A 25812-nucleotide genomic window follows, 5' to 3' on the forward strand; every position below is an offset into this window, starting at 1 on the left:
GGTGGGATGCTGGCTGCTCCTGACTGCAGCTCTCTGGCCTGTGAGGAGGGACTTTTGTTATCGGAATTACTCAAACCTCTTCCGCTCGTGCGCTGCTTCCATTAAACTCACTTTTATAAAGGGTTTTCATGATTGGCAATTTTCCAAGCAATTTGCAGAACACATTTCAGCCTACTGAAAGGACATCACAGGCAAACCTTTTGCTTTTTTTGGTGTACTGTGACTTCAGTGCTCACGTAGTATAGACAAAACTTTGCAACTTTGAAATAATCACAATGGAAATAGTGAAATATTTTGTGAACGGAAACTAGAGAAAAGGTTAAAATCTTCGTAAAATGAACATATTCAAGTAGATTAAAATCCCAGCCTCCCTGAAGACCACGCAACCATCAGTTTCTGCTTCTCCTACGTACTTTAGTTTTGGTTACCAAGCTGACTTTCTGGTAACTGAAGAAATACCTGCGGAGAGGTATAGGACAAGGTGAGCCCTAAGGGAGGCAGGGAAGAGAGTGGCAGGTATGGGATGGGAAATGGGCTCCAAAGGCAGTTTCCAAGTTTCCAAAGCCTGCACCTGGTAAATGAACTTCAGAGTTCTTCAGAAAGCACAGTCTGATGACACGTAATATCACTTGCTTGAGTAAAAATGACAAGACGGATGCCTTTTGCTCACTCTGTTCTGATACAACTCTTTCTTGCTCTCTGAGTCATCTCGTCAGCCTGCTCAACTACAGAGAGATTTTTATTGGTGGGTAATGCCACTGATTCGTGCCCTGTATTTCAGAACTTTATGGAAGAGAGAAGAAAGGGCTCCAATACTTTTATGGAAAAACAGCATCCGACCAAGTTAGAAATTATCCATTAGCATCAGGCACAAAGCCACCATAAAATTAGAGGTGAATGTAGGGTTTTCTTAGTGCCTAAGCTCCACTCAGCCTCCCCTCAGTATCGGTCAGTGCTATCATTTTTGAAGCCAGCAGTGTGAATTAACCTGCTACGGCTGGCTGTACTTCCAAATTCTGGGGCAGGGACCAGTAGAGAGACCCATATTAAGAAAGTTAACTCTTTATTTCTGTCTTGTAAAATCTTCACTATGAAAGGATACAAGGAAGTTTCAATTCCAGGGTCAGATTTATTTTTTTTTAATTATTTTTTTATTAAGACTGATAAAATGCCTTCAAAACAGAAGTTATGAAGTCAGTTGAATAAGATTCTCGCTGGTGTTTGAATATCTCGGTAGTTTGAAGGTCCAAAGTTATTAAATAGAAAGTATTTTCAAACAGAATATTTCTAAAATTACTCCTGCTCTTTTTTTTTTTTTATTAGCTTTGTCCTCCCGAAATGGGAACAAGAAATACTATTGGCACAAGAGGAAGAACAGGGAAGGTGTCCGAGAGCTGAGGGTCATTTGAATACACAACCCTCGCCAGCTATGGTGATGAACATTAAACTGTAAAAGCTTTGCTTTTAACAACCCTAACTCCTCTCTCTCTCACCAGCAGATCTGTTGTTTTCACCAGGATACTTGATGGACGAATTGGATTTTCATCTTTTCTGGCATTTTTTCCCCAAACACTATAAATCAGCATTTTATGAATGAATAAATCCCATCTGCCAGCTGTTAAAAATCTGTTTCAAGGCTATGATATCTAGGTCATTTTATTTCATGACTCTGGTGTCACCAACAATAAATAAAGTTACGACTGCGGCTAAGGATATTTTAGTCTTTCTCGAAACGAACTGTTAAAATAAGATGATAACTGTTCAAAGCACTTGCCTTAAAAACGTACGCTGCTCTGACGGCACGTCGGCAACCTCCCTTCCCCATCAGCCTTGGCCTGTCTTTTGAGTTGTACACCATTAATTAACGCCGCGATGACCACGGCCCAGCAAACTTGGGAAATGAGTGACTGGCCAACTGAGATAAAGATGAGTGACGGCACGTTCGAAAGTGTACTTGTACTGCTCAAGTACGGCTGCCTTTACCAACGCTCAGAGGACAATATTACACGCGCCTTGGTATGTCCTAGACCCTCTTGGTGTGTCAGTCACAAAACGCTGGTACATTAAAATTCGGATGAGATGAGATCAGTATTTTATGGCTTGCTGAAGAGTAATTTACACGTAAGTGAGAGGGTGTATTCCTCCCGTACGTAAAAACACATGCATGCACGTTTAAGTGCTTTCCCTACCACTGATGTTCCTTACCACGTCCTGTGCCAGCCTGAGATGGGCGGTTTGTTGCAAAGCTTCAGAGCTAAGAGAATGGATTTTCTGAAAATTGTGCACATCAGAACACACATTTATCTCGCTGCCTAATTTGCATGTACAGTTATTATTTGAGTGGGCAGCAGCAGCCACTGTGCATGTGGATGATTAATGAAATGTGTAAAAAACCCCACATTTGGTTGCTGTGAATGTCGCACAATCTTAATAATTTTGTGCGCAATTTGTGTCCAAAGCACATTTTCCCCCCCACGCAGCTACACCCTTAAAAAGCCAGTCTGAGTACTGGGAATCCGTCCCCATCACTTTTAACCTCATGCAACCTTGAGATCAAGATTACAAAACACAGAAATACAATTTCTTACTGATAATATCCCTAATGTTCTGTTTAGTTTGGGTTCTGGTAAGTGGTCACCGATTATATTCCATGTTGTGGTAATACAGCGTAAGATGCTATTTCCGTGCTTGTCCTGAGCTGGCACAATGTTACCCAAAAGAAAAGGCAGAGATCCTTTCCTGGTGCACATGTTCCTCCAAAACTGAAAACTGTTGTCACTAAAATAATCTTCACACAACGCTTCTTGACACGTCTGTTTTTAATTAAAGAATATTTCCATTAAAAAGGGAGAGTAATTTTAAGGGAATCTTTTTGCCAGATGGTGATCCTTAATTTGCCTCAAATGTGTTGGATGCAGCACAAGTCGTTCGTGATTAGCTGAGGTTGATCAGATGTGTAAAACATTGCTATGAAAAATGAGTTGAAATGACCCCGTGAAATGACCATGTGGGTCTTTTCTTCCGTTGATATCTGAGCTATTTAAGAATTAACAGGAATTCTGGCTTTGTCCTAAGACCATGATCGTGGAAACGAACCACTACGGATTCAGCGACCGGGGATGCTGCGAGTACTCTGAGAGTACTGTGGCTGCAGGTAGCTATCGAGTCCTAAATCAGCTCCCTATCCTCTCCTCATCTGCAGATTGGCAGAGAATACACTAATAATCTTCCATTTAAAAAAAAAAATTTAAAAAAAAATTATGAAACAACTCAAACACAACTTCAGCTTTTTCCACTGTTAAGACTCCTAAGAAAAAAACAAATACAGAACATATTTTGTCATATATCATGTTTCTATGTTGAAGCAATTGGTACATATTCTGCATCTGGCCCATGGAGTTCACAACTTCAGCTCCAGAAAAACAATTTTCAAGACTTGGTGCAATCTGGGTGAATATTAGATGGCTCCTTTCACTTTTACAGACTTTCGTTTCCGTCAGCTCTTAATTTGGCATGCTCATTGATGGCGAATGAATTGACTGCACCACACTGAAACGGCAAATCACGAACACAATGAACACTAATATTTCCAGTGTGTAAAATACCCCTTACACATCAGTGAAATACATGTTTTATAAATTAAACTGAAAATGCAACCGTGATTTGGCACTGTATTAGCAGATTATGAATTATAATTTATTGCAGTGGCTGAATGCCTGTCCAAAATCCCCCAAGTCTTGGATCTCCGTCAGCACCCTTCAGACTTTCACTCTGCTCTGCTGGGTGCTATGTGTAGATTTCCACTTTGGGGATTATAATAATTTTTTTTTTTTTTTTAACCACTGAGGATTTAAGCTTTTTCTAGTGCCAGAACTGGTGGTGATGCTGTGGCAAGGGGCCAGGATACCATAACTGCTGCAGAGGCTACAAAGCCCTTAGCTGCTCTGGTAAATCTGGACCTGAGAATTGGGCAGGATTAAGGACCATTACGTTACATGAAAATTTACTGCAGTCATTGCATAAACTCCTGCTAATTTTAGAAGTTTTTATGTGAGGGTGTAAATAATCCTGAACCAGATCTGACCGCGTTAGTATGTTACGAGTGGAGGAGGAGAATGGAAAGATGTGGAAATGGGACTGAGCTGCGAGTGGATAAAGCGTTGTCGCCTTTTATCTTTCCTGCAGTTGTTATTTTTTTCTATGACTATCAATAAAACTTTACCTTAGCAGTAACTCACAGGAGATGTAACTGATAGGAAATTAGATTCTCTGATATCTTGATATTTGCCGCTGCAATGTTATAGGAAAGGTTAGTTGGTATCTGAGCCCCCAATCCTACACGTTGGGTCATCGTGAGCAGACCCCGTGTGCCCAGGGAAGCAGTTTTACCATCGGGGCGTTGCTAACTACCTGACACATTAATTCCGTGGTATTTACAATGACCCTTGGAGCCTTAATATTTCCAGCCCCATTGGAAAGAAGTGACTTTTCTCAAAAGCTCGATTCAATGGCACTTGCCCGGCAAAGCAGAAGGTCCCTGCGGGACAGGCGGCATTTTAAGATTTCCAGCTCACATTTCGTAGCGTAAAGATCATCCTCTTACACACCAGCCGTGGCAAGACTTGGGAGCTAACGTAGCTAAATACTTCTTTGCATACTACTGTATTTCTTAGAGGGCAAGGTTTTCAGTTTTGAAACCTTTTTTTAAATTTGCATTTCAAAGTAGCTATAAAATATGAATTCCAGTGCAAAGCATTAGCATAAAGCCATTCGGTATTATATATTCTGTCAAAAGTGCCAGGAAAAATTCCACAAGTATTGCATTTCCATCTGGCAACATCTTCCTACCCTGAATATTTGCATAAAATATTTCTGCAATAAAGAAAAATTATGAAACATAAACTCTTTACATTATTTCCAAACAGCTAACTTCTTCACTTTTGCATAAGCCAAGGAAGCCTGTTATTGCAAACAAACTAAGTCCCTCTTTTCTAACTATTTCGGAACAGTTTCAGGAAAACACTCTCTTCTTTGTCTTTCACATAAATGTCTAGGTAGATTTTTAAATTTATAAGAATTCTGGGGTTTAAACCAATTAGAAATCACTGAAGAGAGGCTGAACAAGGTACTCCTGTTCACCGATGTTTGCGTGCTCAGTTCCACCTCTATTTGCAGCTTAGGCTGGCTGAATTATGGTTGATGCACAGCACCATTTCCACCCCCCCAGTACTTAATCTATTGAATTAGCCCTAAATTTTCATAGGTACACCCTTGCAAGTTAACATTTAACCTGGCATTATCCCATCTCACAGAATTAAACTTTAAAAACTGTATTTCCAGTGTTCTTCCAGATCTCGGGCAGCAGAGAAGAAAGTTATCCTGCAGCTGCAGCAAAACATAAAGTAAAATCAAGAAGGGAAATGAGGTGGGACTGAGCATATCTTTGATCAAGCTGGGAATAAAAGTTGGGCACTGAGCTAAATTCTGCGTCTGGGCTACGGTGAGGCTCACAGGGAGAGTGGGCGAGGAGAGCAGCGTGCATTAGATGCCCGTTTGTCACCGTGGCTTTCGCATAGATCCAGATATATCTGCAAAACCCTCCTTCAGGCACGACAAATCAGTTTGTAAAGATGTTTTGCTGAAAAGAGAGGGTGCTCCAGGCATTTAAGTATTAAAACTTAAAACTCTTGACCCAACATTTCACATGGAGAAGATTGTATAGCTCCGTTTGCCACCATCGCCTATTAAAATAATTCATAAAAGATACCACCACATTATAGTCTGTAATAACTCTTTAGACTAATAGTGGTATGGGTATGATGTTTGCAATAGTGGAGATGAAACCCACATTAAAACAAGGTAAAAAAGTTAGACATGCTATTTTTTTTTCCCACTTCACCGTCTGGGAATGTTATTCACACCAGTTCTGTTTGGAGCTTATTTCAGCAAAAAGGTCGTGCGTGTTTCAGTCACAGAGATGAAGTTTAATGCAAAGCATATTTTCTTTCTTTAAACATGCACATTTCTCTAATCCTTTCCACGATTACATGTCAACTTTCCAAGAAAAGGAGGAAGAAAATGCAAAAAAAAAAAGGTATCTTTGTGTTTGCACGTGTCCACGCAGATTACATGGAACAGGCAAACATCTTGCTCACGCTATTATAAATTACTTCTCACTTATAAATACTTCTATTAAAATATAGCTACATTTCCCAATCGTTTACATCAAGGTTAACTCTCAAAAACTCATGCACTTTTCATGCTTCAAATGAAGTTCAACAGAAACTAAACTTATCTGAGGCGAGAGCTGTTATTTAGCCAAACGAATAAGCGACACCCTGCGACACCCTCCCCAGGTCCCTGACGGGTGCCCTGCTTAACACCAGGCACCTGCACTCAGCACAGGGTGGCAGCCTGGGACGCAGGGGACAGCGCGTGTTTAAAACGCATGGGAGGAGCAAAAAAAAAGAAAAAAAAGCCAAGAGGGTAAGGGTTCGCTTTGAGACAGTAATCGATCCGGAATGCCCACCCAACAGCACTGCAGCAAAGCCACTGGGGGAGTTAGAAACGCGGCTCGTCCCCACGGCTTGTGCTGCTCAGTGACCAGGGGACGCGCTGAACTACGCCTTACGCGGGGCGAAACAACAGCTGTAATGCCAAACTTGGACTCAAGTTGCTTTTTAGTCCTAATTAAGGGGAAAAAGGATAAAAAGATGAGGTTACGATAAAAATGACTTCTGACCCAACCGTACAGAGAGTCTAGACTTGCAGAAAATAATAATTAAAAAAAAGAATCCCTCTTTGAAGAGCCCCAGTTTGAGAATAAACCAAGACGCACAGGCTGAAATAAACCTGCCCAGACGTGATTCATTTGGACACGTTTTAAGTGAACGCTTTCTACAACTCTACCTCTCTTTTAATATAGCTTTATGCTCACGTTGATGCAATAAAGCATTATTTAGAGTGAGGCTCATGTGTCCAGAAGGATTCCACAAATTCTCAGGACCTTTTACATGGTTGGCATCAACCATTCAATCACACAAGAGTTACACTGTGGGGCAAAGGCTTAAGACAAACGACAGTGATGCTATAGAAGACCCAAATAATGCCCTTCAGTGATGCTGGAAAATAAATTCATTGAAAGCCAGTGGGGCTGGCATTCCTTTTTTCATAGTGAGAGGGATTCAGTAACAGCCTCTGATTTCTTTGGCGTGATTATACAGAATCTCATGTTGTGCATGCCCTCTAATGCATGAAATAATGCTTTTCTGGTTAAGAAAGTCAGGTCTAAAACAGAGGCATGGCAGAAATATACCCCCGAAGACAAGGGCAGTTGAAAGGAAATCTATACCACATGCAGCGCTCAGGAGCAAACGTCTATGCTTGTGCTAAAAGCTATGAGGGAAATAAAGTATGAACATTTAAAATTAAAATATCTCTTCATTCTCAAAATGTGAACACTCCTAATTTTCTGGATCATTAAACGTCCTCCTGGAAAGCGAGTTAAGAAACTTTGGGATATTTTTACAGCATCAAGTTGGGTTTTGGGATGTTTAATAACGTGGTGGTTCAAGCTCGGATTTGCAGATCAGTGCCCCCACAAAGCCTTCTCCGGGAGGGAGCAAGAGTCTCTCCTGAAAGGTCACGATTCACGCACAAAGTACCGGTTCTCTGATTCCCTTTCATTTGGGTTAAGGATCAGCAAAACATCTGTTTCATTAGAAGAGAATGAAGGAGTTCCTGAAGATACGCTTAACAACTAAGTGTATCAGGATCAAACATATTGGATGGAAATAGAGAAATGGAAAAGACAAACCGGGATTTGTCCGTGCAAAACCTAAGCTCTTCTGAGCCTCGCTGATTCTTGCCATGCTGTTTTAGAGAAGATTTATGTCTCAATCAAGTGGGTTGGAGGGGTTTTTCTGCAGAAATTCAGAAAGCTCAGAAATGGGAAGAGGCAGACAGATGTCCAGGGCTGCCCAACAACCACCGATGTAACTCCACCCTATGAAGCTAATTTTAAAATTATTTCAGAAGAAAATCTAGAACATAGCTTACCATCAGAGGAGAAACATCAAAATGGGCACCAAATGGGCAAGAAGTCACACCAGGATTTCCAGTGCTGTTGTCTACAGCACTTTGCCAGTCTTTGGTAGAGAAGCCATCGTCATAATTTTGACTGCTTTGCATGCCAACAAATACACCTCCAGACTAAAACCGCTGAATTCTCTATAGCACCTCCGTGTTGCGTTGCAATTTCCTTTGAGGTAGGAAGTCTGTTTCTGAAATTTGGCTTCAAGATTTAACCTTTGGGTTTTCATTCCAAGTTTGCAAAATTAAACGCAAGAGACAATATAAACCACAAGCACTGTGGGCTGCTCAGGAATGTGCGCAGCAGGTTTTTACAGGCTAGGGTAAACAGCACTGCGGTGTATGGAAATACCATGAAGTTAGCATGCAAAGTATTATGACGTGCTACTCTATATTTCATCATTGCACTTACTTTGCATAAAAATAAAATTACCAGGAAGGATTTTATTCCTGCATAAACAACCTTCTCTTCCTTTCCGTCCTCAAATTGCTCTTTTGTTCCTCACTAAACCAGTAATATTTTATCCAACAGGCAGTACAATATCTCAGACTTCTGGACACTATCATAATCAAATATAAAAATAATATGATATTCTTGTTAGCTCCTCAGAGTATCACAGTCATTTTATTATTTTGAAGATGGTTTGAAAGCATCTTAACTACATCTTTATTGAAGCAACATAAATGTCTTTAAAGCTATCTTGGTACAAATGTATCAAGAATACTCTTGAAATTCTTTGTTATACCTTGTACCTGAAAATCTATTTGAAACATATTCTACTGTATTGAATTTCTGTCTGAAACAGCTGATTTAGGCAGCTGATAGAGTATGGCAGGTGCCCCATTCATTGCGTTATCTTTTTATACAGTCTGTCCATAAAACCCCCAAGAGAAGGATGTACTGTCTGTCCATGAAAAATAATCCACTGTCTGAGGCTTATGGGAACAGCAATAGAATTTTAAATACCTTGGAAAGACCAAAGCTTGGCCATTTACATTATTCTAGCAGCATTTTTCTAGCTGAATGGCTATATTCAATCTCACAATGAGAGGAGTAATGCAATTAAACCAGCACCATAATGAGGAACTGGAAACATGGGGTTTAGTTTGAAAAACAAAAGCTTCTAAATTTTAAAATAATGAAGCGACATGACTGTTGCACATGATGTGAAGAATGCGTTATTAGACACAGCAGTAAAATGTCAAATATAATATACTACAGCAATATTCTACAGTTCACCTATAGCTCTTTTGATACCCTGTACTCATGTATTTCCTGATGTTAACTGCTCAGATCCCCGCCACGTTAATTATGTTAAATCCACCCAAGAATCCATGACCAGAAAGACACATAGGAGCTTACGTCGTCCAAACAAATGAGATCATTGGGAGCGAAACTTCTTCAGCTACCTAAAGTTAATTTCTTTCCATTATTTCAAGAAGGACAATGCCCACGTCTGCTTTCCCCTCCGTGCAGCCGATTCCCCGGGGCTGCCACGTCCCTCACGGACCCCACGTGCCTGGGGCTGCCCCCCTGGTTTCCGCGTTGGGAAGCTGCATCATATGCAGGGTATAGAGGGTACGGTGTCCTTAAATTGATGCTGTTTGAACCCACGCCATCTGTGACAGAGTATCCATGACAAGTGTTACCAAACGTGGGGAATTTCATCTCCAATATCCGCAGTATCACTCCTCAAACAAAACAATGACCAAACACATCGGAAAATTGTGTCTTAATCCATTGAAGTAAAAAAAATAAAATATTATTGCCTCAGGGAAGGATCCGCTCACAAAACTATTACTATTAGCACCCAGTTGTGCAAGAACTCAATTTGGAAATGAGTCTCTCCCGCACATTAATGGCACAGAGAAATAATATATGATCATTTTTAATAGAAAAACTGACAGACAGTCTGGATCAAGCTGATTTTATAAAATAATTTGTTCTTGGAATTTGACCAAAGGAAAAATGGATAGAGAACATTAAGAGGTCAACCAACCAAATAGTAATTTACATTTAAAAAATCCAAGTTATGACTAAGATTTGATAATTCCCATATGGCAAGTTCATGTATCATCTTAATGTTAAAATTAAGATCTTTGCAAAAGTACTCAGGGCTTCTAAACCGCTGTCCGTAGAAAGTCAATTTGGGTTTAGTTACGCTGCGCTGGGGACAGCCGATCACATCAGCTTCCGCGTTCTGCTGCTCTGTGCGGTGTTTATCCTGTTTATTGCCGAGCGGTGCTGGAGGGGTGCTGAGCCGCTGGGCAGCAGGAAGAGCTGCCCAACCTCCCTCTCGAACACCACTGCCCGTGTGGTCTGGGCTCACCTCCGCCGTGCACAGAGCAGATGGGGAGGGAATCATTAACGACGAGGCGCTTCGCTGCTCCAGTTTGGGCCCTTTGCTAAGATTATAACGGCGCTTTTTTTTTTTCTCCCCAATGTGAAATAATTCACTACTTTGAGAGAAATTGCCTAAGAAAATAAGAGCTTTTGCCTTAAATGTATTCCTTTTGGCAGAACTGTTCAGCACATTCTCCCTCCTAAAATGTCATATATGTCTTACTAATGAACTTTAGCTGACCCTAAGAAGTCATTTCGTATGTGTAAGCAGTCAAGCTGGCTCAAAAAATGTAGTTATTGAAATAGATTTAGAATCTCCTGAAGACCAGGACGATGTTTGCTATTTGGTTGCTTAAATTCATAGCAGTGAGAGAAATAGCTAAAATAGTTAGTATTTATTCAGGTAAAAATATATGTTTCCAGTATATTTAATCGAAAAATTTATTTTATGAGCAGAAATAAATACTTTCCACTTTGGGAGGATATAAACTGAATATATTTGGAAAGATATACTGTTCTGTAATAGACACCATTAAAGTGATGCTGCCACATTTCAGTGTTGATACAGCCACTAATATAATTTGATGGCTCTGGCTATTTCTAGGGTTTTCCCTACACACTAATAGGTTTCTGTTACATATATCTTATACATTTAATTCCTTCTGGTCCTACTAATCGTGGCTGTATTGTCTGTTTCTTAGATTTCCTACATTTTTTCCCCTTTCTTGGAAACATGAGAATATAATTAATTTCAGTGAGTGAAGTTAATTGCCTCAGGGAAAACCTGTGGTTGGAAATCACCCAGTCTCAAACAATCTGGACTTGGAGACATCCCAGCATGCACTCTTCCCACACAACTGATAGATGGAGAAGTTAACCAGCAACAGCGGTTGCTGGAAAGAAAAACAATTCCGCAATCTTATCTCCTCTGTAGTAATTTGTACCTGTCGCTGGAGGAAGACCGTAACAGACCCCATGCATGAGATGAGAAAAGCAGTTGTGGCCAAGGGGGCGTAGGGATAAATGGACGTGGTACCTGAAAGATGCTGCCAGGTCAGAGCAAACCACAGAAAACCTCTGCTCAGCTTTTGGGTTTTCCTCTCTTTCCCGTTCAAAAGGCATTCTCATTTTCTGCACTGCTCAAATATTTGTCTCTGTGAATCTGCCTGTCTGACCTCTGTCTTCTGCAGCGCTGTCCCCACACACGAGGAGGGACAGATCTCTGTATTCTGAATTTGCCAAGGCCTGCTCTTCCCCAACATGTCCTAGGAGCCAGGATTAGCGTGCTCTGCTGTGTTCTTTCTTCATCCATGCTCAGCCCTCAAACCGTCACTCACACCCAGGGTACAAAGTTGGGACCTCAGAGAGTCTCATTAGTAACTACGTCTTTTAGTGTATTTTAGCTGCACACCCTAAACAGCAGGAAAAGACCTGGTCTTTTCAGCTCTAAAGGCAAAAAATCAGACCATTTTCAATGGGAGAGAGATCACTCCCCGGAGAGGCTGCAAATTCCATCATCAAGACTCACTGGCCACTGAGCATCGAGCATTTGTCAGTGCTCAAGGCGCACCACCCCAGCTGCCAGCGCTCCAGCCTGTTGGCAAACAACCGTAGAGCAAGGCACACCCCCGCGCCACCCCCAGCTCTGGCCCTGTTCTATGTGAGAAGTCTAACGCAGAGAAGGAAAAGAACAGATGCATAGAACATCTTATAAACTGGTGAAGTGTGAATTTGGGGAATGTTCCTCAGATACATGAAATTCTGGATTTTTCAAGATGTTGCCACAGGGCTGCGGAGAAATGCTTCTATAGAGAGAACTTCCAAGAACTTTCTATAACGATCCGATTCTGCTCTGCACCCATCTGCTTGATTAACCATTAAAACTCTTCATTACTATTTTAATTTTTGGGCCCTGGCTTTGCCAAAGACAGAGCGTGGAATTTCCATGCCATGGGAATAAATGAGATATTGTAGATAATTTTTCTCTCTAATTCTTTGTCTTGGAAAACATTTATGAAGTATTCAGCCTAATTTTCTGAAGTGGAAGTTCTGAAATAAACCTCTTGCTTTTAAGACCTACCATCAGTACCAAGCAGGGTAATCCCGTTGTGAACCATCACACCAAAGCCAGCCCTCGTTCCAGAAGGACAACGAAATTGCTTTCAATTCTCCAGGGACCATATCCCCGTGGAATTTTCCCACAGAAGCATTGTTCAGAAATGTCTTGTTAGACATTTTGTCATCAACTGAGATAATTTTTGAATTGATTTTGCTGCTACTAAGCTGCAACGTATCAAATTGACTAACCACATGGATAGTCAACATTCAATATACACAACACAAAGAAAAAGAAATCTGTTGGTGTTCTGCTACCGCCAGCAGAAAGGAATTGAGATGGCCCTTTTGTATCCCAGCATTTAAAAGCCCCATGGGACACTAGCGGTAAGAGAGTTAAACACACATCGTCATTCTGGATTATTATGTGTATGTACACATATATACACAAACTCACCACAAGAACTATTGCTACATAAAATCCCCGTTCGAAAGATAAATGTCATATTAGGCCAGAAGCATTGCGTGTTGTCTGCTTATGTTCGGAGCTGAGATTATCTGAAGCATATTAAAGAAACTGAAAATAACATTTGTTTCCGTGTTCATTTAATTTCAAATTTTATCTTATAGCCCACCAGCGTTAATGTTTCTCACAAAATCATCAAACATTTGATTTCTAATTAAGCCCTTTTCATCCCAATGCTGGATTTGTCTTGCTCATCTTTAATTATGTTTCCATCGATGTTATTCAAGAGCAAATGCAAAGATTTGCATTTTTACATTATATAGAAATCACATTGTAAATATTTATCAGACAGCTCCCCGTCTCCTTTGCTGTTCACAGATTCATGAAGCCAGCCTTACAGAAAAGAGTGTTTCCCATACCAACACTTCACTTCTTTTAGGTGTAGCTTTGTTAGGATTGCACTGTCTTAAATAATTTGGTGTCCCCTTCACCCCCTCTTCTTCTCCTCGCTCCTGCAGGTGCAAAACACACCTGAGGAAAGTCAGCATAAGCACAAGTATCATTTGCAGGTGTGGGGACCTATAAACACAGAAGCTGCAAAAAGATTTTGTTCTACTTTTAGAACCAAATCTTAATACATCACTGAACAAAATGAATGCAGCTTTGAAGGTAGCACACAAGGGAGGAAGGACAGCTAAGCAAATTGAGCTTTTGGTGGCAGAAGTAGTTCAACACTTGATCTTTTCCCAACTGGACCTGTCCTTCCCATCTTACTACCTTCATATTATGTAAAATCTGCTTTTATTTCATAAATCTCTTAGTTTTGGATTCATTTTGCTGTGAGGGCTTTACCTGGACTTGTGCACAGCATTTGACAGTGTCCTGCATGACATCCTTGTCTCTAAATTGGAGAGACATGGATTTGACAGATGGACCACTGGGTGGATAAGGAATTGGCTGGATGGTTGCACTCAAAGAGTTATGGTCAATGGCTCAATGTCCAAGTGTAGACCAGTGACAAGTGGCATTCAAGGGTGGGTATTGGGACCAGCGCTGTTCAACATCTTTGTCAGCAACACGGACAGCAGAATCAAGTGCACCCCCAGCAAGTTTGCTGACGACCAGCTGGGTGGTGCAGCTGACACGCTGGAGGGAAGGGATGCCATCCAGAGGGATCTTGACAGGCTTGAGAGGTGGGCCCATGCGAACTGCATGAAGTTCAACAAGGCCAAGTGCAAGGTCCTGCATGTGGGTCGGGGCAATCCCAAGCACAATTACAGGCTGGGCGGAGAATGAATGGAGACCAGCCCTGAGGAGAAGGACGTGGGGTGTTGGGGGATGAGAAGCTCAACATGACCCAGCAATGCACACTCACAGCCCAGAAAGCCAACAGTGTCCTGACCTGCATCAAAACCAGTGTGACCAGCAGGTCGAGGGAGGGGATTCTGCTCCTCTATTATGCTCTCGTGAGGCCCCTCCTGGAGTGCTGCATCCAGCTCTGTGGTTCCCAACATAAGACAGACATGGAGCTGTTGGAGCAAATCCAGAGAAAGATCACAAAGATGGTCAGAGGACTGGAGCACCTCTGCCATGGAGACAGGCTGAGAGAGTTGGGGTTGTTCAGCCTGGAGAAGAGAAGGCTGTGGGGAGACCTTAGAGCCCCTTCCAGTCCCTGCAGGGGCTCCAGGAAAGCTGGAGAGGGGCTGGTGCCAAGGGCAGGGAGTGACAGGCCAAGGGGAATGGCCTGAAGCTGCAGGAGGGGAGATGGAGATGGGATGTGAGGCAGAAATCCTTCCCTGTGAGGGTGCTGAGGCCCTGGCACAGGGTGCCCAGAGAAGCTGTGGCTGCCCCTGGCTCCCTGGCAGTGTTCAAGGCCAGGTTGGATGGGGCTTTGGGCAACCTGGGCTAGTGGAGGGTGTCCCTGCCCATGGCAGGGGGTTGGAACTAGATGGGCTTTAAGGTCCCTTCCAACCCAAACCATTCTATGGTTCTATGATTAATCCATTCCAGACAACCAGAAATAATAACAATTCTTCATTTGACCTTCCGGAACAAAATTACGAGATTTTCTGGCACAGGCCTCAGTATTGTGCTAGAGCATACTTTGGTTTGCAAATATATAAAATGTTATTATCATTAAGAACATTAATACATTTATTACAATTAATGTCTCTGAGATTCTTTGTAATATTGAGTCACAGATTCATAAGCAGTGAATCAAGTCACACTTTCTGTTTGGCACTAGAGCTTGTTCTGCTAATCATCACAAATTATATTAGCTGGTGAAGTTCCACCTAAACAAACTACCACCCTCCTGCTAATACCGCCTGGTTACTGCCAGAGGTAAAAATCTATTTTGAGTCCCAGCTCGCATTGTGTACTACCTTAATCCATGTCTGTTTAAAACTACATGGGATTACTGGTGCGTGCTTGAACAAATGCTGCTAATAGGTTAGTATTTACTCTCAGTAACCAACCAGCCATAGAGAAAACCAAGGGAAGTAATATTTAGCTTGAGTGAAGGCAAAGCAACAGGCTTTCATATTTTTAATTACTAATTCATGACAAAATCACACTTAAAATTTCTATTCTACTTTTCAGAAAAATACTATTTTTCTCAAACACATCCCTCTCACCAGAGCAGTCCTGGGCTCAGTCTCAGACAAGGTAGGAATTCTATTTGGAAAGTTGAAGGTATTTTTGGTAACCCAAACGTGGAATCCTAATTTTGTCAATGTGGGGTTTTTTTAATTTATTTTATTTTGTAACGCATTACAGTGTACTCTCTATTTATTCTAAGCAGGACATAAGGGCAAGGTTGGTGTATAGTCCTGAAGCAGATGGAACAGAGGAACAGAACAGAAAAGACTCTCCAGACAAAAACCACAAATGGAATTAGGGGGAAAGAATTAGATGAGGGCTGTCATTTCAACCAAGAGGCATAACTTGCAGAGGCAGGACTATTTACTGTACCTCCACTACACGCAAATTAAGACACATTCACAGTTTCACCCCGGGGGAGGGTGTGAGCAGGGGGTTACTGCAGGGATGTAGCAAGAAGAAGGGGAGGTAGGAAAGAATAGAATGGGAGAAAAAATTGGGGGGCGGGGGGGAAACGCACACGTGCTGTGGTGAAAGAAAAGGAGTTTTTTTCTATCAGTGGGGAGGGATGTCCCAAAGACCAGGTTCGATTACCCTGACCTCCTTCCTGGTGCCCCAACTTCAGTCAGCTATGAGAGCTGAGCTTCAGAGCATCTAGGGGAAACCAGGCTCAGGGGCGGGCACTGACATGATCTAGTAAGAACTAAAAATCTCCACGTTTTGCATCATCATGTCACAAGTCCTGTGTCGGAGCAGCAATTACAGCTCAGGGTGGCACTGAGGTGCAGAATACCACAGCCACAGCTTTACCGGATAACTGAAGGAGTCAGTGCTGGAGATGGGAGAAGGGCAAACCTTCTCTTCAGTCTGTGCACCATCTGGCACGGGGTTTGATGGCATCTGGTTTTGCCTTTTACCGCTTCCCCTTTTTATACCAGTGTTTTAACCACAGTATGTTGTGAAATCCATTGAGGCAAGATATAGCTAGAAACAGGAAATTCTCATGGCTGTAATACACAGAATTTTTTTTAGCCTCCAAAATGAGTGAAATGAACGCTCATACGATTCCCTACAAGTGGGGACAATCTGCCCATAAGACAGAGGGTCCAAGCCCCTTCAGAACATTTAGGGTGGAAATACCACTATCACAAATCCTTTCTTTTAAATCTTGAAGGCAGCATTTTGATTAAAGGCAGGTTTCTTTTGGAAATGTCTTATTTTAAATTACGTCAGGCAGAATGATGTATGACTTTCCATCAGTGTAAGAAAAAAGGATGAATTAATGGACTGAAAGAACCTCTTCAATCTTGTATGTTAAATTTTAAAAACTTTGATAATAATACAAAAAATTCCAATGTCCTGCCCCCATATACAGGCCGTGGAGGGCTGGGCTCCGTCTGCGTTAAGTCAAGAGAGGTTTTAAACCTGCCATGAGCAGAGCCTAAGTTCTACCCTAGACCTTTTTCTTGCTTCTAAATAGCACTGCATTGCAGCATATAGAGCCACGATCAGTTTAGCTAGAGGTGACAAGATTTCTAAATATATGATGTTAGAAAGCATTCAGGACATTTTTTCCTAAGCCATAAAGGTGCCAACTTCTGGTAGAACAATTTAAATATGAAAACACATGAGATTGTCTCCAACTCTTTTTTAGAAAACTCCACATTTCTGAACTCTCAAGCTACACTGCAGCCCCAGATCACCAGAGGTAACTTATACTAAAACAAAGGAATATATTTCATCCAAATAAGACTCAATGTTTAACAATAGCATCTATTAAAGGACTGGTAATAGCTGAAAATGAAATGAACTGCCATCAAAGAGTTAAACAATTTTTAGTGAGCAGCATGTGGTAACAGCATGGCTATTTTTTTTCCTTTGTTCCATCTACAGAAGTTTGCAAGTTATGAAGAAAATGTTCTGAACTGTTGATTTTCTGGAGAGATACCCGCCCACACAGTGTGAGTAGTCGCACATTGTAAATTTTATGATTTAATGAAAAATAGTCACTTAAATTCTGCCCTCAGTAAGTAGTTATGGATTTTAGTAGTAACTGTATAAAAAGATTACTATTTCAAATTTGTAGTACAGAAAATTATATACACACAACATCAGAGGTGGAAGCTACCAAAACTGCATATGCACCACTATTAAAGTATATGTACAAAAAAACTTTTATAAAGAAATCAAACACTTTGCATCTTTTTATTTTGCTATTTTACAAAGAATCCCCCCCCAATAGCAAATTTAGTAAATTATATGCTAATGCTTACTAAGTAGAAATGTTTTTTTATTGTAGGCCAAATTCCCCAAGCTACAAGATAAGAAATCCAGCCAGATAAGAGGCTTAATTATGAGCAGAATGAGCTGCAAACATTTCTTTGCAGTTGTCTGTATTATCTTTGATTCAATATTATGCTCCATGTCCAACTATTTCACTCCAATTCCTACTTATTACTTGACAGAATCACAGAATGTCTGAGGTTGGAAGGCACCTCTGGAGGTCACCTGGTCCCATCCCTCTGCTCAAGCAGGGCCACCTACAGCAGTTTGCCCTGGGCCACATCCACATGGCTTTTGAATATGTCTAAGGACAGAGACTCCACGGTCTCTCTTTGCAATCTATGCCAGTACTTGGTCACCCTCACAGTAAAAAAAGGATTTCCTAATGTTCAGATGGAACCTCTCCTGTCTTTCAGTTTGTGCTCATTGCTCTTGTCCTGAATATTATTAGGGAATGAATATCAGGTACTTGACGCTGTAATTACCGTGAGGTAACATTTCTTTTATTGTCAATAGTATCCTTGTGAGACAAAACAGGAATCTGGTCTTCAATGTGGATTTGGTTTATGTTATATTTGCAGCTAATCCAGCTTGTGGGGAGGAGGGGGAAGACCTTGGCTGTTACTTTCTGTGCCATCAACCAGTGGAGAAAGGGTAGAAAAAGAACCGTATGGTCGCATTTGGAAAAGCATGTTTCACATGTTTATAGCTCTTACAAGACTATTTCTTCATGGAAAGAAACCTATTCAAGCACTGCGCTCAAGTGAAAAACGAGCGTTCTAGCTGAAGGGCCTGGGGCGCCGCCGCTGTCCGCGGTGCTGAAGGGCCCCGGGCGCCGCCGCTGTCCGCGGTGCTGAAGGGCCCGGGGCGCCGCCGCCCCCGCACCCCCGGTAGAGATCAGACCCCGAAATTTGCCGTTCTTTCCTCAGAAGTTATAGCAGGGTGGGAGCTGGCTGCTAGGGGAAACACGTCCTCCTGGACATGTAATTTCAAATCATGCACAGTGGAAGCCACTTCTGTCCAGAGCAGAACAAATTAATTTTTTTTCCATGCCAATGTTTCAGATTAAAGTTAAATAAGTAAATAAATAAACAAACCAAGATCCCACAGCAATTCTATAAGAACTCTGGATGCAGGTATGTCTCACACCAGCTTTTGCTTGTCTGTTGAGGATTATCAGGTTTTCTCTGGCTTTCATAGATTATGTCTTTGGACTGAACCATTTAAAGAGACACAATGATGTCATCATGAAAACAGGTCATAAACACAACCACAAGCTAGTGGGATATATCTGAAATCATCTCTTTTTCTTAGTAACTATAGATGCACTTGTTTATTTGTGGGGGAAAAAAGCAGAAACTCCATCACACACACCACATAAGAATGTAAGTTTTGCCACCTTTCTACACAATAAAAAGAAATATCTATAAGGGAGAACATTATTTTCAAATCTATTATTTGTCTTGCTCCTAATTTTTTGATTAAAAATAAACATTCAAAAGGGAAACAAAGTCAACTAATGACAGTACAGATACTGGTTGTGTGTTCCTAATATGATAATCTGATAAACAAGTGACAGCAGGTCTTTTCCAACAGGTAGGAAACTGCCTGTAGTACGCAGACACAGTTGGCAAATCCTTTCTTTGCTAGCCTACAAAGCAGTAGCCTAACAAGAAAAGTCTCTTTCCCATCTCATCACTCAAGCTATGTCCTTTCTCTGCCATTCTGCCCATTATATCAGTTTTCTACTGGGAGGCCAGCCCGAAGGAACATTGTGTACTATTTTTTTACCCCAATGTCAAGAATGATTTATCTATTTGTAAAGAGAAAGCATGACCCATTACCTGATGATTTGATCTACCTGAAAGGTTCTCAGATTAAGAGAGTAATAAGCACTCTGGCAGGAGTCTAGGGAACTAACAGTGCTTTCACTGAGCACACATACACGTCTTAAGACCTGGGTAGTGGCAGCCTTTGTGAGAGCCCTCTTAGGACTGGCCTGTGTAGTTTATGACAAAGAAGAAAGCCAAATGAAAAGAGGATTTGTTCTTGTTTCAGGTGGGACATTACTAGTTATGAGTCACAGTCAAATCCACATAAAAGCAGTGCAACAGAGCAGGCAATTTGGCCTGACATTTTAAAAGAAAATCAATTTATTTAAAACATGAGATGAAATCTCATTGCGAATGTTCACAGATCATTGTCCTCTTAAAGTTTACCTTCAAATACTAAGAAGTTAAATTCTGGATCTCATCAACTCTACAATGTATATAATATTTTGGGTTTAGTATCGTTTTTTTCTGGTTGTGAGTTTCTGATTGTTAAGTACACTGCATTATTCCTTCCTTCTCCATATCTGACAGGGAATTTTTATTGCTTTTCATTGTGCCCTATTTTATTTTGTGCCTTGTGTTATGTCTCAGAGTCATGGCAGATGAATTAATGCTGTTTTAGCAGAAATACATGTTGATTGGATGTGAATCTCAAAGAAGATTATTTTCAGTGACAAATATTCAGATCAAATTGAGTGTACTTTATTAAGCATAAAAATATGCCTAAAACCCAGAAAACTTTTGCAAGAGATGTGTCTGTTACTCCCCAAGTAATTTTCCAGAACAGTAATCATTCATCTTGCTCTTTCAGTCACCACATCCCGGAAAAGACTTACCAATCTTTCTGTTTTTCTTAAACTATATTATTTGCAAATATGTTTAAGTTTATTAACAGAACACCTGAATTCCGACTATCTAGAACTATTCAAGGTACCTGTGATCAATCATCATGAGTTCGAATTATATTATCTGTTTTCCTCCGTTGCCAGTCTGACCAACCCTTAAGCCAGGAGGAGGAAGACAAAGGTGGTGCCAGTCAGAAAAAGTTAATTGTGGCCTTGTTTACTACCTGACACCTTTGAGCCAGCTGACGAAAGGGCATGCACAACGGTGATGCAATGCTACTGAGATGAGATGCTCAGGCTTCAAGGGCAAGAGGCATATAAACCAAGCCTGAAGGAATAGTCTTTTTCCTTTAGTACCCACAAGGATTCAGTGTCCCACAGTCCAGAAGACACTGTTTCTTTGCCATAAAATTAAGACAAAATTTCACACAGGAGAGCTGCTGGGAATTATTGAGACCTGGAAGCAGCAGCAGCAGTAAGGACTTATTTCAATTGTGGGTTTTTTTCCCTCCTTAATCTAGTAGTTCCTTTTCTATTTCACAAGTTTCGCATCAGTATTTAATTTTAAGAGCAACAGTTTTCTGCAGTCATGAAGGCAGCTATCTGAGCCAAAACAAGTTCAAACACGTGATTCGAAGGTATCATAATTAATGATTTATCAAGCCTCTGAGTCTTAGAGTCACACAATTAGGTTGCCTCTCTGAACTGAAATACGGTAACCACAGTCAGCAGGGCTAAGCTATGGGTTTTGGAAGCCAAACACATAAAAGACATACATAGAATCATAGAATGGTTTGGGTTGGAAGGGACCTTAAAGATCATCTAGTTCCAACCCCCTGCCATGGGCAGGGACACCCTCCACTAGCCCAGGCTGCAGGTGTCCATACATGATCTTCAGCAAGTCAAGGAGAGCTCACGTCATCCTCTATCAATGAACCGGTGATGAACCGATTGATTACATGGCCGGCATCTCACGCTGGCCAGAAGCAAAGCCCATTTGCCTAGCTATCCCCATCTCATGGGAACCAAATGGCTTTAACAAAGTGATATGAAAACTGCTAACCGTGAAAGTTGTGGTATGGCTGACCAGAACGTGTCCCCGCTGCTGTCAAGCAGAGTAAGAACTGCTCCTGGTATGTCCCCTTCTTTCTTCCTTAAAGTTACTCTAAAATTGTTGCTTTGTGTTTCTGTAGTTATTTTCTGGGCTAGGACAAGAAGGAAATGTCATATTTCATGAATTCACAAAGGTTTAATGATTACAAATGAATTAGTGCCTGCACATCAGGAATGCACAGCTACTGTCAATGCTCAGGCCATCACTGCTAACTCCTGTTTGCACGTTTTGTCTTATTTTTTAGAATGGGAAAGTTTCAAGGGCAAGAGAGGAAAAATGCTTTTCAAACTCTGACTTCTCTCAGTCCTACTAATTCCTTATTTTCCCTTACAAATGCCTCAGGAGGTTTGTAGTAATAGTGGAAATGAGCTCAAAGACCTTCTCTTTCAACTGCAAATGACCAAACATCATTCTTAACTCTCCAGCTGCAGACTGCACATGCTGACACACTCCATTGTCCCCAACAGTCTGAATAAACCTTGGATTTAGGTATTATGCATCCAACTCAGAGTCTCAAAATTCCACCTCACCACAACTGCTGGTCCCACATGCTGGTATAAATAGATATTTGGTGTGCACAGTTTCGATACCCATCCTGCTGCAGGGACATGCATTTGGTAGTCCCTAGGCTCTCATTTATTTTTTGGGCACGAGACCCTTTCAGTCTTTCATTATTCAAGTAGCCAACTACTTTTTTGCCCCCAGGAGTATGTAAGATCCAGCTGAGGATCCAGCAAAGCTGAACACCGGGAAGCTTGTGCTGGGAAAGGAAATTGAAAACCAGGATTAGATTTCAGCTGAATTAAGTAGCTGTGTTGTGACAGTGGTTTCTCAAAATACTTCATAAATTTCTCTCTCCCCTCTGCATCAATGCTTATTGCTAACTTATTTTGACATGCTAGCTGCTTTCTACTTCTCTGACAAAGCAATGGGAAAACCTCCAAAGCATCCAAATTTCAGTCTTTCTCCCTCCTCCAAATTTTTCAGAGGAAGATTGCCAGACAGCAAGGGAAATTAGAGGGACTCCATACTGCTCAGCACAGCATATTTTTATGCAAAGACTAGACACAGGCATATTTCTTAGGGCACCAGCAACACTACTAATGCAAAAGAAATGACATTATAATGAATTTGCCCCATTTTTCAAAGGTCATCTTCTGGAATATAGACCAAATTGAGGACTTGGCAAATGAATGTGTTTGACTGCTTGGCTATTCCCCAACTCCCGTTCCCTGCTTCCAGCTTGGGTCTTATAAACACAAAACTTAGAGACTGTGAAATTACAGATGGATCCAGCAGCGGTTTTTCTCTTCTCTCAGATGTTTTTTCTCCTTCCTTAATTTTACCTTGTACTAGAGCAGAAAACATGGCTCAAAGTACAAATGGTGCATTTATTTCTGCACAAGTCTTTATTTAGTCAAGACAATCAATTACTCTCCCATTCAAACGTCAACAGTTCAAGGTTAATTGTCCCTGTTTTGTTCTGGCTTTATCCCTGCCCCAAGTCTGACGGTATCAATTCCAAACCAAAAATATGTGACATTTACCATCAGGAAGGCACATGTGTACCACACAGAAACATGACTGCACTAGATCAGAGTCTAACCTTAGCATATGTGTCCCAGGACTGGCAAGGATGACCCAGCCCAGCTCTGCGAGGCACATGGGCTGGTGGCGTTTCTGTGCGCACACCTATGTACCCGACCACCCACTGCAGAAGCTGAGACCATGATCCACACAGGGCCAGCGCTGCTTTACTTCATCAGAATCAATCAGGAAAGAAAACTGCCCTAGACAGTGCTGTCTTTTTGCTTTGTGGCAGTAGCTGTTCTCAGACCTTTCCCATACGACACCTCCCTGCCGGATCTCACACCTTCAACCACCTGCTGAGCTCCCACACTAAAGGCTTCTCCTCACCTCCTTCATCTGCTCCCAACTCTAAAGATGCCCACAGCACTTTCTGATGAAGACAGAAAACCATCTTAAATGAGTAGGTTTGGTTTTAAATGGTTTGTGAGGACCTTGAAATGTACAACAGCATTTGCCTGGAGTCACAGTGCCTCATCTCAGAATTGAGGACCATCCTGCACATAAAAACGTGGGTCCCTCACAGCCTCAGGTATTGCAATAATCAAGGGCACACTAAATAGATAGGGATTCCTTTGCCTTCAGAAACGTCCCCTGGTTTTGCAAAAGTTATTGACACTAGAAAATGTAAGAAAATATTCCCATCTTGCTTTACATTAAACAAGTAGGATGCAGAAGCGAGATAAGTGGGTGTTGCATTAATACATACTAAGTAGCAATTCTAGCGTCCAAGCTTCATTTTCCCACGAATACATAACTCCCAGATGTACTTAATTTTACCCCGGAAGACCCGAAAGCGGTGAAAATGCATCGTTTTCCAGATTAGGTTACCGATGGAGAACCTCGGAGAGCATCCAGGAGCCTCCCTGCGCAGGGTACGAGGGACCTCTTGTGGTGGCCGAGCGGTTGGCCCAGCGCTCCCGCATGGCAGCCGGCCTCCAACAAATGGCAACGGCAGAAGAAAAATTTATATCCAAATTTATGTCTCTCATTAGAGGAACCTAACTCGTTTAATACACGAGACATTAGTGTGTAACCCAATATTGCAACCTAGTTTATCATCCTGGTCTCCATCTACGAACACAAGGCATCCAAAAATAAAACAGTGCACTCTCAGTAACGTTTTATTAAATGCCGTCAAATCTAACGCAGCCTGCCTAACCACGGTGTCACAAAAATAATAGCTACTGGAAACAGCTCACCTAGCTTCAGTTTGAACCTGGTTCAATGGAGGAAAGGGTCAAATTGCCCCTGTAAGTCCAAGACCAGAGTTGTTAGCCCAGAAAAGCTCTGTCGGATCTGGGAGCCTGCCGCGTGCTTTGCATTAGGTGGCATTGCTCCAACTTTGCAGCTGAAGGCAGTTAGACTAACAAACGTCTCTTCCTTGCACAGAGGCTCCATCTGCTTTAAGAACTCCGCTAGCAATGATTTGTAGATTTTTGCAGTGAATTCAGAAGCCACCAAATGCTGTCCTGTGAGTGGCAACAGAGCTTCCCGCAGCTGACCAACAGGCACTCCTAGCAAGGGTCCAAACGATCCCTTCCCTCCTCTCCGGCACACCTCAGTCACACAGTGGGACACGTCCTGCTGTTATTTAGCTGGTCTAACACACACCGTGGCAACTTCTCCGTCCTGTATTATTTTTTTTTAAGCTATTGAATTATGTGATACAGTCCAGCCTACAGTTTCCTCAAAACTGATGTATTCTGACACAAAGATGAAAGCAATACTTACAGGCTCTATATCTATCTGCTGATTTTTTGACCTAAAAGATCCCACTCCAGAGATAGACACAAAGCCACGTTTCCAAAAAAATGTCCCTGTATTTGGCTTTCTAGTTTAGTCACTTTAAAAAGAGAAGTACAGCCTCCAGTCACTCAGTCTTCAAGGTGGCATGAATATTTACTCCAAAATCAAATTTCAATTTTAATCCCTAGATCAACTTCTCTAAGTCTCCTTTAGGAAAAACAAACAAAAAACCTACAAATCACATTTATTTGTAGGAAAAGCACCATAATTTTTTTTTGTGTGTGTGTGTGTGAACACAAACCGCTAAACACACATGAAGATCCCTGCAGAGGAACACACCACCATTTGGAAGCACCTTTTCCCATCAAAAGCACCGGCGATATCTGCTGAGATCCAAGTCTAACACGCACAGTTCACACATTCAACTCTATCTGCAAGAGGCACATCTCACATCTGCTTGCAGGTTCATCTGAGACACGACTGCTCCCCTAAAAGTCCCTCTTTCATGATTAGCCCACAATTTAGCCTTCATTTATCTGAAGTCCCAGAAAGGAACCCAACAAAAAGCCGTAAGCAGGAAAATGAGCCCCAACGCTGTACTCACCGGCGTGCTGCTGTCGGAGAAGGTGTTCATGCTGATGGACCTGCTCATCTTGTCCGAGGAGAGGGACGGCGGGGAGGGACTGCGCTTGTCCAGCTGCTCCTGGTGCGGCAGGTCCTGGCGCTGCAGGTACTCACGCCATGCTCGCTGGATACTGAGGCAAACACCAAGGCACGGGGTTGGAGGGGATAATGCAGCAACAAAAAGGATTATAAAATATATATTCTTGACTGAAAGGGTGAGG

The 25812-nt window shown here is 41.8% G+C and overlaps 1 protein-coding gene across 2 annotated transcripts in view; it reads right to left on the bottom strand.

Annotated features, from left to right (window-relative positions):
* SCHIP1 (schwannomin interacting protein 1) overlaps window positions 1-25812 on the bottom strand; it is a 183299-nt gene that overhangs the window by 104219 nt on the left and 53268 nt on the right. For both annotated transcript variants that reach the window (XM_054835280.1, XM_054835281.1), the window contains exon 4: window positions 25572-25722. In XM_054835280.1, the coding sequence (XP_054691255.1) occupies window positions 25572-25722 (151 nt within the window). The remainder of the gene's footprint in view (window positions 1-25571; window positions 25723-25812) is intronic.

The sequence above is a fragment of the Grus americana genome, chromosome 9 (genome assembly GCF_028858705.1).
Source record: "Grus americana isolate bGruAme1 chromosome 9, bGruAme1.mat, whole genome shotgun sequence".
NCBI lineage: Eukaryota > Metazoa > Chordata > Aves > Gruiformes > Gruidae > Grus > Grus americana.